The sequence below is a fragment of the Balaenoptera ricei genome, chromosome 3 (genome assembly GCF_028023285.1).
Source record: "Balaenoptera ricei isolate mBalRic1 chromosome 3, mBalRic1.hap2, whole genome shotgun sequence".
In the NCBI taxonomy this organism is placed as follows: domain Eukaryota; kingdom Metazoa; phylum Chordata; class Mammalia; order Artiodactyla; family Balaenopteridae; genus Balaenoptera; species Balaenoptera ricei.
Genome location: NC_082641.1, coordinates 158,174,333 through 158,193,514, shown reverse-complemented (window position 1 = coordinate 158,193,514; position 19,182 = coordinate 158,174,333). Strand labels below are relative to the sequence as shown.

The 19,182-nt window shown below is 38.1% G+C and overlaps 1 protein-coding gene across 1 annotated transcript; it reads right to left on the bottom strand.

Moving 5' to 3' along the window:
* Positions 1 to 305: 305 nt before the first annotated feature.
* LOC132362769 (centrosomal protein of 78 kDa-like) lies at positions 306 to 18,749 on the bottom strand. Its single transcript, XM_059917747.1, has 7 exons — positions 18,627 to 18,749; positions 15,746 to 15,881; positions 14,510 to 14,554; positions 14,158 to 14,325; positions 12,952 to 13,082; positions 2,077 to 2,191; positions 306 to 561 (listed from the first exon to the last, which is right to left on the bottom strand). Exons 3-7 carry the CDS (start codon positions 14,527 to 14,529, stop codon positions 480 to 482), a joined length of 516 nt encoding a protein of 171 aa, XP_059773730.1. The 5' UTR covers positions 14,530 to 14,554; positions 15,746 to 15,881; positions 18,627 to 18,749; the 3' UTR covers positions 306 to 479.
* Positions 18,750 to 19,182: the final 433 nt, after the last annotated feature.

The window sequence follows — 19,182 nt, the reverse complement described above, 5'->3', positions numbered from 1 at the left end:
GTTAGGCGTGATAGAGTATGGATGCTTTCTTAAAATTCACAGTCAGATCCAAGAGTATCACTTTCAGAATGTTCTAGTAGACTGAGTTTACTTTTAGTTGTCTTTGATGAAACAGTCACTATTCTACTCTCTTTCTTAACAGAAATGTGTTTTTTCAAAGACTCACTTTTAATTGCTTTATTAACCAAAGAATTCTTTTGCCCAATTCCTTTGCTTTTCTGCTTTACAGGTGAGTCAGAGCAGGAATGTAGGTCCTCCCCAGGTTGTTTCTTAGCAGAGTATTTTTTGGTTTATTCACCTGCTTTGCTCATTTTCTCTGAAGAAGACCTGCTATTTCTAGATAATTCCTCTTCTTTTCTTTGACTTCCAGTTCCAGAAATGACGTCTGCTGAAGGGAGAACATGTTCTAGCAATGAAATCTTCAAAAGACTCCTGCTGCTGCTCTGTGACTGGGACCCCCAGGTTGTCTTTGGAAGTTTCTAAGGCCTCCTGAGTAGAGACTGGGACATGGAAGGAGTCGAGAGGCAAAGGAAGCCCAGCATCACCTGTAATTTTCTGAAACTGGAGGGAAAGACAAAAGACAAGACAAAAATTCAGTGATGAACAAAGCCAACCATTAAAAAGTAGAGTTCAAAACGTCAATGTTATTCTGTGATCTTATTATTAACACAGTAATTGATTATTCAGAAGATTTCAGAGCCAGTTTTTTTCTAATTCTATCTTGCCAAGTGATTCTCAACTTAACCTAGCTATATCCAAGGCTATGTCTGCTACATTTTCAGACTTTGGTGATTGGGGTAGTTATTACCCATTTCCTTTCCCTCACTAAAAATGAAACCCTACTCTGTAAGAAAATTAATTTCTTTTCTATCCTCCAGGCACATGTAAACAGTATATAGTTTGTGACCAGACTGTGTTCTCAAGCTGTCAGTTCCCAAGACCAGTCTGAGATTGGCTGAGGTGGGTGAAGGGGGCTCCAAGTAACGCTAGAGGAAAAGCTGACATGTTTCCCCTCCCATTCCCATGACCAGGTGAGTCACTATAATATCTTACGTATTAGCTATGTCAAGATTACTTATTTTAAAAATTCTGTCAATACGTGTCCCTTCATTAGTGTTCCTTCATTGTAAGCTGACTGCATACAAATAGAAACCTAGATAAAATATGAATAGAATAGACATTTATACAATTTAAAATTTGGAATATTTTCTGTAATGTTTTCTTTCTTCATTAAGGAGAGTTTGCTTTAACTCATAAATTTTCTAAAGAACTTCCAGTTTTCTTATGTACAGCAATACAGTATCATGAAATGGGCCCACATTTACTAATCTAAGATTTGGAGAGGACTCCACAGTCCTCTAGCTCCCGAGCATGTGAACTATTAGAGACCGACCATTATTATTTTCTCTCTGACTTGGTCATTTCCTTTTTGCTAATCACTCTTAGAATCATTAAGTGCTGTCCTGTCCACTTACTTGGAGATTCTGCATTTGTACTGGGGCACTCTGCTTGGATTCTGATTTTTCTTCTTCAAGTGCCTTCTTTTCTTCTTTAGGTGGACTGCTAACAGTAGAATTCATCTGGGGACGACCTAGTAAATGAAAATCTGACTGATCTATACCAGCCATTGTGGCAAAATTGTTCCCGGTTGAGAACCACTGACCTATATCTTCCCTGAAGATTAATAATAATTTTTATGTCTAAGACAAAAATAACTTTAATTCAAACTTATCAAACAAGCAAAATAAATGAAAGATAGGAAAATTCTTATCCATTCCCAAGTATTTTCAATGGACACTGCCTTCAATTTAGTCTTCACAAAAAACTATACCTACTAATTACTCTGTCTACAGGTTACTCTTTTATAATGGGCTCCCCACTCTACCAAAGCAGGCTGCCCTATTTGCATTTCTTAAAAAATTTAATTCCTCATTTTAAAACGTCAACTATATTACCGATAATTATACTAAATTTGGCTAAATATGGCCACGTAAGTGATGAAAATCGCTCCAGTTCCTCAGCAAACTACCGTTATAGTCGCAAAGAGAAGAATGCCATGAAGAGAAATGAACTAACCCAGCATCTTTAAGGAGATCCAAGAAAGCATGGAACTTCTGAAAAGAATTCTCAGTGCTGCCCAAAACACCTTCCTCATCCAGGATCATGCTTGTCAATGAGTGGGCATGAAGGCCTTCAGACAAAGAGAATTTTATATTTCTTAACTGGGCATTTTCATGTTCCAGCTATAAAAGAAGACTGAAAATGTCTGACATGCTTTTTTCTCATTGTCATCAAAAGTAGTCTTGTCTAGTTTCAAGGAACAAAACTAAAACACTCAAAATGTAATTAACCTGTAATTAACCTAACTCGCCACCAGTAAAGACAGAGACCATATCACATTATAACCAAAACCCCCAGGCACCCAACAAAGTTTCCTATATAACACTTAGCTGGTACATAAATAAACCAAAGTTATCGTTTTATTAATGATCTTTCACAAAAGATCACATTTCTAACTGGTTAAATTCATAATGGAGCCTCATTCCACATTAGAAAATTACCTGCTTTAAGTTTCCCTTAAATTAGAAAGTGAATTATAGAATCTGATTTGAACAAAACATATTACAACTCTGCTGAATGTTAAGAATTAACTTTAGTGAGCATACTATCTAATGCTTACGTTTAAAAGTCCTAAATCATACCCAACCCAATTTATTAAATGTACGATCACCAATATTTTCTTTGGCTTCTTGAAAATATTCACTCCCGTGCACTCTTCCCCTTCCGCTCATCACCTATGCACTTAAAACCCCTATAAGCTCAACTCTAGTATTTCTCAGAAAGGCTGTTATGTTCATGATGCCCCTTTTGCCTTATATAAGCAGGTGCTCAACACTTATTGAATGAGTGTCCGCCAATCCAACGGATGCACTTTGAAAAATTCCTCCCTACGTTCAACCTATGATAAAGTATATTTAGATGGAACTTTTTAGATTATGCCCTGCTTTCATGCACATTACCTAATGTAATTCTTATAGTATATATTTTTATCTTGCATTGCATTCGTACAAGTTTTCCAATATCTTAAATTTATTTAAATGATTCACTTTCCTAATTCATTGCCAGGAGAGTCTCATCATGTCTTTTATGCTACTGTATATACAGTATATGCACAAAAAGTGCTTTCTTGAATCAAAGAATCATGAACAGAAAATAAGCTAGTGTCATATGAAAGCACACACACACACACACACACACACACACAAAATGAGATTTTCACATTTTTAAAAACATGCTTTCTGGAACATAGATCATATGATCACTAAATACCAGTAAATGCAAAAGTCCATATGATACAACCAATTTGCAACATATTACAGTTTTAAAGTTTACAAACTGTGTGTATGGCTTAAAATCAAATCAAAATAAAACGAAAACACTCTCAAAAGTATAAGAAATTGTTTGCCTCATTGACTCATTTATCAGCCTTAAGTCTTATTACTCTTTCCTCCTTTAACTGCTTTAGGCACTCCTCCAGTTTTTCCTAAACAAACAGAGTAAATATTATAACTAATTCGTAGTATAATATCCAAAAGCCTTTCCAGCTGTAGGACTCATCAGGATTTAGGGGCAGAGCCAGAAGTGAACTCAGGTTTTAGTCTGCTACTGGTAATATCATACCATGCTAGTGAAACGAATTATCAAAATCTATCAAATTAGCATAGTAAAGATTTATTTAAATTCCACTTTTTCCAACATAAATTTGTGGCAGCCCACCATAAAAGGCATATGCGTATAACATAGCAAGTCAGAAATAAATAGTTAAGACCAAGAAAGAAAACTTCTATTTTTATTTGTGGGTCTCTTTATAGTAGGAAGTCCTATTAATGAACATGCTTAATATACCTGAATTGCATAATTGCAGATTCAAAAGCATTTTTTTAAAAAGTAATCATTTTTAAAGCAATTTACAGTCAAGCACTGTTCCTGGAGTTCCCTGGGCATTAAATAATCTAATCATCAAAACCCTAAGAGGGGGGCTTCCCTGGTGGCGCAGTGGTTAAGAATCCGCCTGCCAGTGCAGGGGACACGGGTTCGAGCCCTGGTCCGGGAAGATCCCACATGCCGCGGAGCAACCAAGCCCGTGCGCCACGACCACTGAGCCTACGCTCTAGAGCCCCCGTGTCACAACCACTGAAGCCTGCGTGCCTAGAGCCCGTGCTCCGCAACAAGAGAAACCACCGCGATGAGAAGCCCGCACACCACTAGGAAGAGTAGCCCCTGCTCGGCGCAACTAGAGAAAGCCCGTGAGCAGTATCAAACACCCAGCGCAGCCAAAAATAAATAAATAAAATAATTTATTTTTAAAAAAACCCTACGAGGAAAGAACAATCACTAACTCCATGTTATTTTACAGATGAGGGAAACAGAGGCAGAGAAGTAGAGTAAGTAGAGCAGCACAGCCAAGGTGACACCACTAAGTAGCAGAGCCACACTGTGGACTCAGGAAGCTGGGTGCCGTTCCTGTTCACGGTAGTCTTCCCACTCACCAAGGTCAATCAAATAAAATGAACACTGATAAGCTCTCTTAGAAGTTTTAGGAACTAAGACACTTCGGTCCTTGAAGTGGGGACACTGCTTGCAATAGGCAGAATTCTAACAGAGCCCCTAAGACTCCTACTTATTTAAGTACACAAACCTTCCACTTAAACAATCAAACCCTAAATCTGGGTGCTGTAGTGAAGGGATTTTGCAGACGGAATTAAGATTCAAAATCAGTTGATTTTTTAAGATAGGGAGATTATTCTAGGTGGATGTGACCTACTCAGGCACCCCATGAAAAGGACTTGAACTCTTCCTGAATTGAAGTACAAAAGGGACAAGAGGGAGACTCTCCATTGTTGGCTCTGAAGAAGTCCAATGCTGCAGCAGGGAAGGCAAGCGAGAGGCCTCTAGGAGCTGAGACCGTCCCCCGACTGACAGCCAGCAAGGAAATGGGGACCTCTGTCCTGCAACTGCAGAATCTGAATTATGCCAACAAGCCGAAGAAGCTTGGAGGCATTCTTTCCCAGAGCCTCTGGATGCTAACACAGCCAGACTGACATCTTGATTTCAGCTCTGTGACCCACACAAACTATGGTGAACATCCAACATTTGGGGCTCAATGTTTACACTTAAATTTCACGTGCTTTAACACTCTCAGGAGGGAACCCACATGTTCCCGTGTGTATCTGAGCAGGAAACCCAGTCACGCTGTGCCTGGACTTCTGACCTGCAGAACTGTGAGCTAGTCAAATAGGTATTGTTTTCAGTCAGTGAGAGTGTAGTAAAAGAATTAATATTCTACTCAACCTCCAGGTTCGTGGACAAAATAAATGACTGTCATTGTTTTGGGCCACTGTTTCGGGGTGGTTTCTTATGCAGCAATAAACAGAATACCTATACTTATGAAAACAGTAAGGTATATTTATACATTTTAACTGCTTTGAACAATCACTTAAAGAATGAGGAACTCTATTATATGCCATCATTGGGAGAGGAACTGGTATGACTTTCTGGAGAGTAGCTTTTGGTACCTAACAACAATCCTACATCAGGAGTTTACCCTAAGAAAATTAAAGATGTGGGCAAAGATTTATCTACCAACATGATGTCATAAGATTGTTTATAACCAAACCCTAGAAGAAAGCTAAGAGCCTCCAAATTGGGATTGGTTTCAATAAAAATAGCTCACCGTATGAAGGAATGCGCTGTGAAGCCACTAAGAAAAGAATGACAAGAGGTCTCAGCCAGAGTTAATGAACGGGCTTCAGGAGTTCTACATTCAAAATATATCTGTGCGTTTCTCCTGGGAGATGATGCATAAGCTTAATCAAATTCTCTGATGTAGAAGAGTATTTAGTGACATGGCAAAATATTTTTGATAGTTTTTGAAGACAAAAGAGCAGATTAGGTGTGTGTACATGCAGAGGTGGCTTTTATTTCCTTCAATAAGTTGTTCACTGTTTTCAAAGATTTGCTCAATGAACATATATTTTTATATTCAGAACATGTTTAAAAAATTGAGAGTCTAAGAACTTCAAATTCTTTAATGTTTCATTACTAAAGCCAGTCAAGTTTTCAATGGGAAAAAAGGGGAAAAAATTGCAAAATTCCTCTACTTTTAACATAATGGTTTAATCAATCTTCTAAAACTGATTTCAAAGAAATTCTAAACAAATAAGCAAACAAACAAAAAACCCTCACCACAGTCAGAGGAAAGTAGACTAAAATTCCTGACTGGTTCTAAATAGCACATCAAAGTGCAATTACATGAAATAGTTTCTCCCTCTAATGGAGGGAATTAGAACACAGTGTGAAATTTTTGTGAAAAAGTGTACCCCTCTCCTACAAAGTATTAATAATTCATGTCCCTTATGTGGAAATATGGAACCAAAAAAGTTAGAAAGTAAAATTGCTTGATATTCTATTACTTAAGTAAGACTAATGATAAGGCTTTGGAATAATTTTCCTTCCTGTCATCTGCTCTCCTTCATCCCTTCTGTACACTGGCTAGGGTGATTTATCTGGGACAAAGCTCCCATCATATTGGATATCAAATTTTATGTTCAACTTTTCTCCACTTAACATTGAAATCAATCATTTCTCATATAATCAGGGGATTCATAACCTTGATTTTTTTTTTTTGTGGGCTACAAAATATTGCACTGAGTGGGTTTACTGGTTAACCATTTTACACATTTAAATTCTTTCCAACTTTTCAATATTATAAGACAAAATAACCGTTTTTATGCATGAAGGCTTTTTTCCATATTGAGAATAACATTCTTACAATAAATGCATAAAAATGAGTTTGAGATCAAAGCAAATGAATATTTTTAAGGCTCTGAGGTACCTATCTCCAAACCGCTTTCCAAAAGATTTCTGAGATTTTATACTGCCATCAGCGATGTATCACTTGGTATATAACCTCTACTGTAACTGTTGGCTTACTTCCTCACCTAGAGTGCAAGTTATTTGAAGATAGGGGGTGTATTTTATTAAGTGTTTATCCCCAGCACCTGTGCCTAGCACAACGTAGATGGTCAATAAATAATTGCTTAATAAGGAAAATCCCTGCCAATACAAGATGTACGTGTGTGAAAGACAGACTGTGTGTTTTTCTCTAACTGGATAGATGAAAACTTGTCATCTTCTTTAATGTGCAATTTTTTGGCTTATAATTAGTAATTAAATTTCTCTTTTATATTATATCGTAAAAATTCAGATTCTCTGAGGCAAATGGGCCTGGCACTACCCATTAGCTATATAACCTTGGACAAGTTCTATAACTCTAGGCCTCAACTTCCTCATCTATAAAATGGAGATAAGCTCCCATATCACAGAGCTCTTGTGAGGATTACATGAGTTAAAACACATATAAAATTAGAAGAGTGCTTGGTACACAGCATATGTTCAATTAATGCTGAATGAATGAACATGTGAACGCAAGCAGTAGTGAAGGGCTTAAAATGAAATAGTCTCATCCCACTCCCACATCCAGCACTCAAGAAGCGACCGATTCTGTACACAGGTTTTTAATTGTAAAATACGATATGTGTACTGAGAAGTGCACAGGACAAAACTGTCAATGTGACAAATCAAAAGAGAATACTTACATAACCACTACTCGAATCTGAAAGTATTGATACTTGTCAGCATCTCAAAAACCCCCCATATCGTTTTCTCATCACAAGCTCCTTCCCTCTTCCCGGTTAAACACCATCCTCATTTCTGAAAATCATTTCCTTTAACCTGCATGCACCCCTAACAAAAGAGTTTAGTTTTGTCAACGTCTAACTTTATGTAGAGGATCATAGTATATGAAGTCTTTTCTATCTTATTTCTTTCACTCAACATTGGTTTAAAAGATTCATCCGCATTGCAGCCTGTAGCTCTAGTTCATTCAGTTTTATTGCTTGATAGTTTTCCCACTGTATGAATACACATAATTTATTTAATTTTTGACTCTTGATGGACATTTGGGTTGTTTTCAGTTTGTGCTAATGCAAATCATGGACAGGAATCCTGCTGTACCGGTTATTCTGGTGCATTTACACAGGGCGGGGGTGAGGGCTGCTGGGTCACAGGCTATTTATATACCTTCAGTTGATGGAGAGTGCTAAATGCTTTCCAAAGTAGTTGTGTCGATTTATACTCCAGTATAAGCAGGGTAGAAGATTCCCATAGTACTCCAGGTCTACAATACCTGATACTACCAGACTTTATTTATGTATTTGTCAATCTGATTGGCATGTAGTTTCATTGGTTTTGACTCACTTTTCTCTTATTACTTGATGAAGTCGTATACTTTTCTGTGTGTACTGGCTGTTTGGATTTCCTTTTTTATGAGGTTGACGTCAACTATTGTTATTTTTTATTCTTATTTTTTTAATTATTATTTATTTATTTTTGGCTGTGTTGGGTCTTCGTTGCTGCGTGTAGGCTTTCTCTAGTTGCGGCGAGCGGGGGCTACGCTTCATTGCAGTGGCTTCTCTTGTCGTGGAGCACAGGATCTAGGCACGAGGGCTTCAGTAGCTGTGGCACGTGGGCTCAGTAGTTGTGGCTCGCAGGCTCTAGAGCGCAGGCTGCGTAGTTGTGGCACACGGGCTTCATTGCTCCGCGGCATGTGGGATCTTCCTGGACCAGGGCTCGAACCTGTGTCCCCTGCCTTGGCAGGCAGATTCTTAACCACTGCGCCACCAGGGAGGTCCAACTATTGTTATTTTGAATTCTTCTCCATTTCCAAGTAATACTCTAACATGACTATTTTCTGACTAAATTTGAGGCATTATCTGTTGACTTTCTGATTTACTAAGTAAGGGTTTAGTTCCTTTACACTCTTTCCTATGTCCACACTGCTCAGTAAAGTTATGTCATCATTAGTTATTCCACTGCTCATGATCTCTTTGACTTTAGTGATATACTTAAAAACCTACATTGTTGATCCACTATAAACTCTCTCAACGTCACGCTTTGTAAAATGAGGACATTCATACCATCTTCCCTTTTTTCTACCTCCTGTCTACCTTCCAAACCTAGCTTTTACGTTGTCAAAGTTGAAATTTATATTCTGTTCTATGTGCAGTTAAGTCTTCTGTCATTTGAGAGTCAGTAGGGAGTAAGGTTTAAGAGAACAGGCAGAGAGCCTAAACTCAAAGCCTCGATCCAACCCTAAATTCGGTACAGCCTGGGCAAGTTCCTTCCCCGTCTTAGCATCCTTTTCTCAAAAGTGGGAATGATATTAGCACCAACCTCATAAGGCTATTCAGAGGATTAAATGAGTTAATATATGCAAAAACACTTAGAGCCTAACATATACTAAGTACATACTAGTACACAATACATTTCAGTACATACCAAGTTAATACTAATACATACTAAGTATAGTTTAGGTTAGTTATTTGTTATTACATGCAAGTTGACAATAAAAGCTACAAACCAAGACAGTATTGCCATTATTACAATTAAATTAATATTGCCCACTGCAGATGTACTGTGTCTCTGTGTATAGACTACACCTCGTTCCATACTGTGTCAGTGTCACTGCCCTTGTGCAGGGTGACCACATACCCCAAGCCACCTTGGGCTGTTCCAGTTTATACCTGTTGTCCTGATGTTACAGCATTAGAGCGCCTCCTTACACTATTGAAGTGTAAGGAGTTTGGACAAGTTCTGGTTTGGACAACAAATTAGATAGGTGGTCGTTACCCCTGTGTGTCACTGAAAACGGGGGCATCTATAGTGTCAAGTTTAAGTGGATTCTTCTCTTCCTCACCAATAGTCGGTTAAAAATCAACCATAGTTTAGTTTGCTTCATGTTTATGTCAGTATAGCCTTTTCTCCTCTGGAGTTCAAGTTCCTTCTCCTCTTCCTCTCCCTCCTCCCTTCCAACAGTGCCTAATACCTAGTAAGTACAATATGCCTCAAGGTGTTTCTAAGCTCTCAATCACACAATCAATGGAAGCCTCTCCAATCTAGACTAGCTGCTCTCTGCACTGAATCCCCTATTACCTTCCTTCTTGGTTTATTGCCTCATTTTGCTGGATTATTTCTATAAATAGCTTAAGGTGTAGCACAGGAGGTAAATTTTTCAAATTTCTTTTTGTACAAAATATCTCATTCAGCCTCCACTTATGACTGATAGTTTGGCTGGATACAAAACCCTAGGGTGAAAATTATGTGCTGGAAAAATTTGGAGGTATCTTTCTAATACCTTCCAGCATCCATGGTGCTGATGACAACTATGATAAAGTCAGATTTAAAATTTTTTTTTTTAGGTGACCAGTATTTTTCTCTCTGGAATGGATGTATCCTCTCAGTATTTTATTCTACTTTTCTTTTAATTAATTAATTTATTTATTTTTGGCTGCATTGGGTATTCATTGCTGCGCAGGCTTTCTCTAGTTGCAGTGAACGGGGGCTACTCTCCGTTGCGGTGCACGGGCTTCTCATTGCAGTGGCTTCTTCTGTTGCAGAGCACAGGCTCTAGGCGTGCAGGCTTCAGTAGTTGAGGCATGCGGGCACAGTAGCTGTGGCACATGGGCTTAGTTGTTCTGCGGCATGTGGGATCTTCCCGGACCAGGAATGGAACCCATGTCCCCTGCATTGGCAGGCAGATTCTTAACCACTGCGCCACCAGGGAAGCCCAATCTATTTTAATTTATTTTTTCAGTATTTTAAAGTTTCACAATGAAGGGTGCCTAGGTATGAGTCTATTCTTGTTCATCTTGCTCAAAACTTGAGTAACTATTTTCAATCTGAGGCCTGATGTCTACTTTCAGCTGTGGGGAATTTTGTTGCCCTTTGACAGCTTCCCTCCATTTTTTGTCTGGGTCTGGAGTTTCTAATGGTAACATGTTGGATCTCCCAGATGCAGCCTCTCTAACATATGGCTATCACATTTTCCATTGTGTCGTTCTTTTTTATATACTGAGAAATTTTTAAAATTCCTACTGAATATATTTCAGCAACCATATTTTCATATCCAAGACACCTCTCTTGCTTTCTGACCATTCTCTTTTTAATTAACACCCTAGTCTTATTTTATAGTTGCTAGCTCTTTTTAAACCTCTCTCAGGATACTAATTAGGGTTTTTTCTTAAATTATTTTGTTCCCTAAATTGTCCCCAGTCCTACCAGGATATGTTTTCACTCTTTTCCCCCCCTCTCATGTTGTAAGCTTTACTCAACTATCAGGCAAATGACAGTTATTTTCTATTTAAGAATGAGCGCAGAAAGCTCCCTGAAGTCAACGATTGATTGGCTTCTTATGCAGGAAGAAGTGGGGAGTGACTGTAATAGGATCCCCCCCAAACACTCTTTTCTAGGGTGTAAAAACTCACACTAGCTGCCCTAGTTCTCCCCAGTTTCACTGTGTTCAAACTTAAAATCATCTCACTTCAGGAGCGTGAGGGCGGGGCTGGGAGTCCACTCCTCCAAACACAACCCTTCAATGAGCTCCCCTATTTCAGTCACACTTTTAACTAACTCCACCCTCTCTCCTACATGCGCATCAAAGCATGAAGCTACTTCTGCAGGTGGGGTCAGAATCCTCCTCAGTTGCAGGTGGTACCTGTGCATATTCTAGGTGATGCTTTTCCTCTGTTCTACTGCTTCAGTTTCACACTCTTCCATGTGTCTTCCGTCTTTCAAAACTATGTTGAAATCTCTTGACTGTTGTTGGCTTATGTACTTAAACACTTTGATACCATCCTTGTAGTGTCTTGTCAAAACGGAGAAGAGCTGCAAGGGTTCTCAGTGCATTCTGAATCTGCTATTCTGTGGTCCCAGTGTTTAAAGTTCTTGGTCTTCCCCAGTCTATCACTGCTTTTAGAAATACAATCTCCTGTTCTACTCATGAAGGAAATGAATACAACACATCTAAAATGACAAGGAATGCGGGTTAGATGCTCTCGGGTCTTGTCGTACTCTGCAATTTACTAAGAAATCACTTATGTGCTACAAATTGTAGGTGCTCATTTATAAAATGAAAGGGGGTAACTCTACATGAACTATAGATTTCTCCCACTGTAACATTTCATAATTTTCTAAGTTTTCTTAAAATTTCTCTATATTATCATTAATTTTAATTAAAAACATAAAAATCTAACATTCTCTTTTGAAAATCAAAGAGTAATTACCATAGTCCTACAATAATGGGATAATTAGTTCTGAAACCTGTCAAGTTTCATGTTTCATACAAAAAGAGAATCATATTAAATAATTTTTAAAAATTAAACATGGACTTTGTAGCACAAAGACAAGGTTCCCCCAAATGGTATTCCCTTATTTACTAGAAATGTTCAGCTCTGCATTAAAGTTGAAATAAAACAAATATATTATTTTTGAGGTGCAAAAGTTTCTTATGAAAATCAGTTTTTCTTTTCTGTCCGTACAAACCAAAGTATGGAATCACATTAGATGTCAGGTTTATTAGGGAATATAATGTAGCTTCTTGAGGTTTTTTATTTTAGGAAAGGAGAATATTAACATCAAAACTTTTTTCAACTTTACTTTTATTTAAAATGAGGCCATATTTTCCTCTTATAAAAAGAGAGTTCAACTAGAACTGTCAATTTTCTCATCTGTAAAACAAGAGCACTGAATCAGCTGACTATATTCATTCAGAACTCAATTTCTTTATCTTATGATCACTAAGGTTCTCCCTAAATCGAATATCCTAAGGTTCTAAGGAAAGGAAACTATATTACTAACGACATGTTTTGATTTTTATTTCTTAGAGTTCAAATGTCCACCATTCACCTTGGTCTAAGCTTAAGGAACCATTCAAGGGGATACAATGCAGATGGGAGGAGAAAACAGAACCCTCACTCAAGCTGTGCAGTGTTGCAATCAGGCTTCCATTTGAAAAATAATCTTCTCTATAGCTTTAAAGTGATAACTTCGTACCTGCAATGCTTCTTGTTTCAAACTGATTTTCTCTGGCTCTTCCTGAACACTTTCTGAGGAATCTTCGACCTCTTCGATTTCTGAGGAGGAAGGACTCTCTACTGTCACAGTCACAGGAAATTCTGATGGACCTGAGTGTCACAAGAAGAAGATAGGAAACCACAGAGTTGTTAAACTGAAGTGCAAAGAAAGAAGACAAGATTGTATAAAAGATAACACAAGCCAGATACCAAATATCCAAATATTAGAGGACATTTAACAAAAGTGATCTGACGTATCATTATTTATAAATGTCTCTCACTGCTCCTTAGTCTAAAACAGGCAATGACTAAGTAAAAGTACAGTAACTTATTTTTGCTATGTTACTGTACACACCTCTGTTGTACATGGTTAGGATTAGTAATGGGAATTGCCCATATTATTTTATTAAGTTTCTTTCACAGAAGCCAAGTGAAGAGCCAAGATAAACATTTTTTCTCAGATCAACTTTATACTGCAAATGAAAAATTTATTCTTTACCATCAGACGAAAACAGTCTGGAAGCAAATGTAGTTTTTCGGAGGAAAATACATCAGTAAAGGGACTGATGAATAATCAGAAAGTCAACATATCTAAGCTGTGAATAACAGACGTTAGAATTTTAAAAAATAAATCACATACACATACGCAACTAAAACTGACCCATCAAAAATTTCATCTTCTCATCACCCTTAAGCCAAAACTAGGGTAGCAGTAATACAATTCTCCTGTCAAGCTTCACTGCCACTGCAATGTTGTTCCATAGGACATTTCCAAACATTTAAAAACTGACCTGGCCACAACCCCATAAAAGTCTACAGATCATACAGAAGTGTGCTGGGATTATATAACTACGCAGAAGACAAGTCACTAGGACATCGTTTTCACAACAAGCAGCAAACCTGCAGCAGAGGAAACTCCCAACAGGAGAACGAGGCGCACACCCCTCCCTCTGGGCATGCAAGCGCAGGACTGACACCCAAGGTGCTCTTCTCTCAATCTCAGCAGTGGTGCCTTTCACAGAGCAACTATGCGGTCCCCAAGACCACTGGGAAGGAGAATCTGATACTGACAGTATTAGCTTGCCATGAGGCCATAAGCGAGGGAATGTGTGTGGCCTTGGTGAGAGAGCAGAAGTTTGGGAGATGTTGCTTTATATTGGCTTTCAGATCAGGAATTTGTACATACGGCCTGCAAACAACATTTCTTGAAAACATATGAACATTCTTGAGTATGACAGCTCCATGTGAGGGGTCAGAAATGGCAGTCAAGTTCGTTCGTTTCACTGGGTAACAGCTGATTTGCAGACTGGAGAACAGGCTTCCTTGTTCACAGACATAACCACAAGGCTGCCAGCTGTGTGAGAAATCCACACAATTACACGGTTGCATTGGGAGAGCAACCAGACAAGTTTTACATGGATTTATTTCAGAGAGGGAAATGCTTCTTGTAAGGCTCTGTCAGTTTAAAAAGCAAAAAGAATGACCACCCACCTTTCCCAATTCAACCCCTACATATCATAAATATGATAGCTACATACCTGCACCTGATTACATACATCACGAGCTTTGATGAATGGAAAGCCCTTAAAAAGATATCAACAAAACGAAGTTAGATCTTGATGTAAATACATCACCAGTTAAATCCAGTTAATACAACTATTTAGTATTATGTACAGTATCCATACAGAATTGTGTATAAAAATAAATAAGCTCAAAAGAAGGACCTGGAGGGCTCTGCTACGGAGAAAACTGAACAGAATTCAGCCGACTGGCTTGGTGATAACTCTCTGAACTGCCGAGAGGCCCCTTCAGCTCCTATGTTCAGGATGGTTGAGATTTCAGTCTCACTTCTTTAAATGGTGATATTAATCGTTCTCTAATTTACCACTCTGTGTGACGAGGATGGACCTGAGATTAAGTGTCTCACCAAGAAGATAGGAAACCACAGAGTTGTTAAACTCAAGTGCAAAGACTGGGGATTCAACACTATAGTTTATGCAACAGCAATTCACATTACCATTTGCAAAAAATTAGTTGGTTGTCCAATAAGGATTATAAACATCCATTTAACATGAGCTACTGAACAGATACCTTACACAGTAACTCCTTCAAGTACTATTTAAAATCAGTTCTCTTTGTTTTCTTAAGCAATTGTTAACCCCCAATTTCATGAATACTACCAAGTAAGTCACGTGAAAATCATCTAGAGCAATCTATTTCACTTAGCAAGCCTAAAGCTATAATTCAACAATTTTATTTACTGTTCTATGACAAAAATTACTATGAACAGCTATCCCCTGGATAAGTAATCAGCTAAAGCTAGTTTGACTCACTAAATCTGATTTACTGAGTTAATAAGCCAGTTGATTTAGAATAGGTCTAATGCAGATTTCTCATCCATTCTGCATTAAACTGCTTCCCATGCCTAAAATGTCTTTTTTCCCATTCGTACATATCCAAATTCCTACTTCTGTGCTGTAGGGCTTGGCTCAACTACACCTGCCTTTAGTGAAACTTTTCTCACCTGCACAATTGGAGATAATTTTAGTCTCCTCATGACTCCCACGGGGTTACCTCTGTTGTGACACTTGAGAAACAACTTGAAACTCCCAATTACTTTCTGTTTTTCTTCCTTAGACGGCTCATTAGGCAGAAGCCATGTGTGAGTTATCTTCTTTCCTCTATAGAAAGCACCAGAGACCGCCCACGTAATGGAAGTTCCAAAATAAAGAATTCTGAACGACTGAAAAAGACAGGGAATGCAAACACATTACCTGTTGCTTTTTGCACGTTCTGCAGTACGCCACGGCAGAAAACCAGACACACCAGGTGGTAGAGGTTCAGGACCATAACATTCTTTACCAGCAGAGTGTTTCCTTCCATTACTTACAGGTTTCTTTGTGGCCAATCCTATGTTTGACAAAGCACGAAAGAAGGAATCAAGATGCGCCAAAGGTCTACAGAGCAACTCTCAAAAGTGTACAGTTTGAAAGGAATCAAACAGGCACTGGACAATGATGCCAAGGCCATTAAAAAAAGGATCGTTTTGTAAAAAGGTTTTACATAAGCCAGCATTTTTTAAAAATATAAGTTCTCTACACTAACAAGTTATTTTAACTAAAACAAAAGTATTGAGATGTGCAGAAATGGAAAAATAAAATTTTTAAAAATCCCAAAGTATGATACATTTTATGTATCATGCAGAAACACTCAAGTTTATTGAATCTTAGAACACCTTTGGCATTTCTGAATCTCAAGGATAGCGAAACACAGGTACACCCATGACTTCTGCCAAACAGAATCTTCAGAATTGGACCAAAATTTCAATTTAAGATGAATTTTTCTATGTAAAAACAGTAAAAGTTATAAGACTGCAAGTTGCTGGGTGGTAGGTGAGTCAATGTTACTCTCCTATAAGCCTGTCAGCCTTCACTGCTCCTTTGATTTCATATAGAAAACAGACAAAAAAACAAATGAAACCCACTGGATAAAAGAGTGAAATGTGGAGACTTATCCTATATTTCAGCAGTAAAGAGGCAAGTATCTTTATATGAAATATTTGGTTGCAAAAACTAGACCTACGTGTTAATATTTTATTTAGAACAAGCCATATATTAAAATTCACATTTAAATATTTAATTTGAATTTACTGAAAACAAACATCATAGGTTAAAATGGTTATTTTTATCCTTCAAATCTACTATTTCATGTTATTTTATTTATTTATTTTAATAGATCTTTATTGGAGTATAATTGCTTCACAATTCTGTGTTAGTTTCTGTTGCACAACAAAGCAAATCAGCCATATGCATACACATGTCCCCATATACCCTCCCTCTTGAGCCTCCCTCCCACCCTCCCTATCCCACCCCTCTAGGTCATTGCAAAGCACCGAGCTGATCTCCCTGTGCTATGCTGCTGCTTTCTACATTTTAGCAGCATTAGGATGGAGTGTAAAATAGAGTGTATGTGGTAATATAGGATAAATATTTCATAGAGTGTAGCTTATTGATAATCACCACATGATTCTGTGTGATTTAACATGCCTCTTAAAAATATATAGGAGCTCAGTTCTTTTTGTGCTATTTTATTTTGTTTTTTAACTTAATTACCCTCCAAAAAAGATGTCTGTATGCATGTGGTTTGTATGTGTATACCCTTCCTTTACTTTCAGAAACTAATGCAAATACATTTGTATTAAAAATTTTTTTAATTATACTTTTTGTGTTAGGAGATAAAAAAAATTTTCTAATAAAAGTTCCCGTCTTTTTTAGGCATACATAACTACAATATAAATGTGACACAATTCACACCATTATCTTACCCCTATACTCACCTGGATCTAAGTATATACCCAGCTATTGATTTGGCTTACCTCTATGTCTCCAAATAACTGAGGCAAATACAAAAAATAGACCAAGAAATAAAATTACTCTTAAAATACCTCAATGAGCTTGTATACTTCAGTTACATTTCCACTTTGTTTAATCACGCTAAATAAAAAAAAATTTTTAATTGTATTCTCATTCCATGATGCCGTATTATATACCGCCAGGTACTAATATTACAGAATTCCTAATATGTTTCACATATACATGTTTTATTTATATATGTTTCCATTTCTAATATTATAGCAAAAGGCAACTTAGCTATTTTAAGAATGCTTTACATATCATATAAATTTTTAATAACAATAGGTAATTAGTGTGATACCACAAATCTTAACTTCTTTGTATGTACTATTTGATTATTAAAATATCACTGTCTTGAAATAACAATTGGCAGACAATTCATAAGCTTTTTTTTTGACTTCATAAACACTCTTAACAACTTCTATTTAATACACTATTGTCCAAGCAAGTTGATTAATGGAGAATCAAAAACATACATCTTTAAGTAGAAAAAGAAAAGTTGTATTTATGAAGATGTTTACAATCGTTTATTTTAGGTTATTTCCAATTTTTCACCAATTTAAAAAATGGACCAATTCAATGAAACCTTCTGAATCCAATGTTAAAAAGTATAACTATGAAAGAAAAAAAAAAAGTATAACTGTGAATCAAAAATTGAAATTTAGTATGAAAAGATAAGAATGGCAAATTATATTGAAGCTATGTGGAATTATGTTTATAGACATCAGGAGGAGAAAATAAAAATGTAAACAGTGGGAGGAACCAAGATGGCGGAGTAGAAGGACGTGCTCTCACTCCCTCTGCGAGAACACCGGAATCACAACTAGCTGCTGGACGGTATTCGACAGGAAGACACTGGAACACACCAAAAAGGATACCCCGCATCCAAAGACAAAGGAGAAACCACAATGAGATGGTAGGAGGGGCGCAATCAGAGTAAAATCAAATCCCATAACTGGTGGGTGGGTGACTCACAGACTGGCGAACAATTATACCACAGAAGTCCACCCACTGGAGTGAAGATTCTGAGCCCCACGTCGGGCTTCCCAACCTGGGGGTCCGGCAACGGGAGGAGGAATTCATAGAGAATCAGAGTTTGAAGGCTAGTGGGAATAGATTGCGGGACTTCGACGGGACTGGGGGAAACAGAGACCCCACTCTTGGAGGGCGCACACAAAATAGTGTGCGCATCGGGACCCAGGGGAAGGAACGGTGACCCCGGGGGAGACTGGACAAGACCTACCTGCTAGTGTTGGAGGGTCTCCTGCAGAGGCAGGGGGTGGCTCTGTTTCACTGTGGGGATGGTGACGCTGGCAGCCGAAGTTCTGGGAAGTACTCCTTGGCGGCGTGAGCCCTCCCAGAGTCTGTTATTAGCCCCACCAAAGAGCCCAGGTAGGCTCCAGTGTTGGGTTTCCTCAGGCAAGACCACCAACAGGGAGGGAACCCAGCCCCACCCATCAACAGTCAAGTGGATTAAAGTTTTACTGAGCTCTGACCACCACAGCAACAGTCAGCTCTACCCACCATCAGAGCCTCCCATCAAGCCTCTTAGATAGCCTCAACCACCAGAGGGCAGAGAGCAGAAGCAAGAAAAACTATAATCCTGCAGCCTGTGGAACAAAAACCACATTCACAGAAAGACAGACAAGATGAAAAGGCAGAGGGCTATATACCAGATGAAGGAACAAGATAAAACCCCAGAAAAACAACTAAATGAAGTGGAGATAGGCAACCTTCCAGAAGAAGAATTCAGAATAATGATAGTGAAGATGATCCAGGACCTCGGAATAAGAATGGAG

Coding starts and splice junctions, on each gene's coding strand:
- LOC132362769 (XM_059917747.1), bottom strand. CDS start 14,529: ATGTATGTAATCAGGTGCAG. Junction 14,326..14,509: donor ATGTATGTAATCAGGTGCAG/GTATGTAGCTAT, acceptor TTTCTCACACAG/CTGGCAGCCTTGTGGTTATG. Junction 2,192..12,951: donor TGAAACAAGAAGCATTGCAG/GTACGAAGTTAT, acceptor CTTTGTCTGAAG/GCCTTCATGCCCACTCATTG.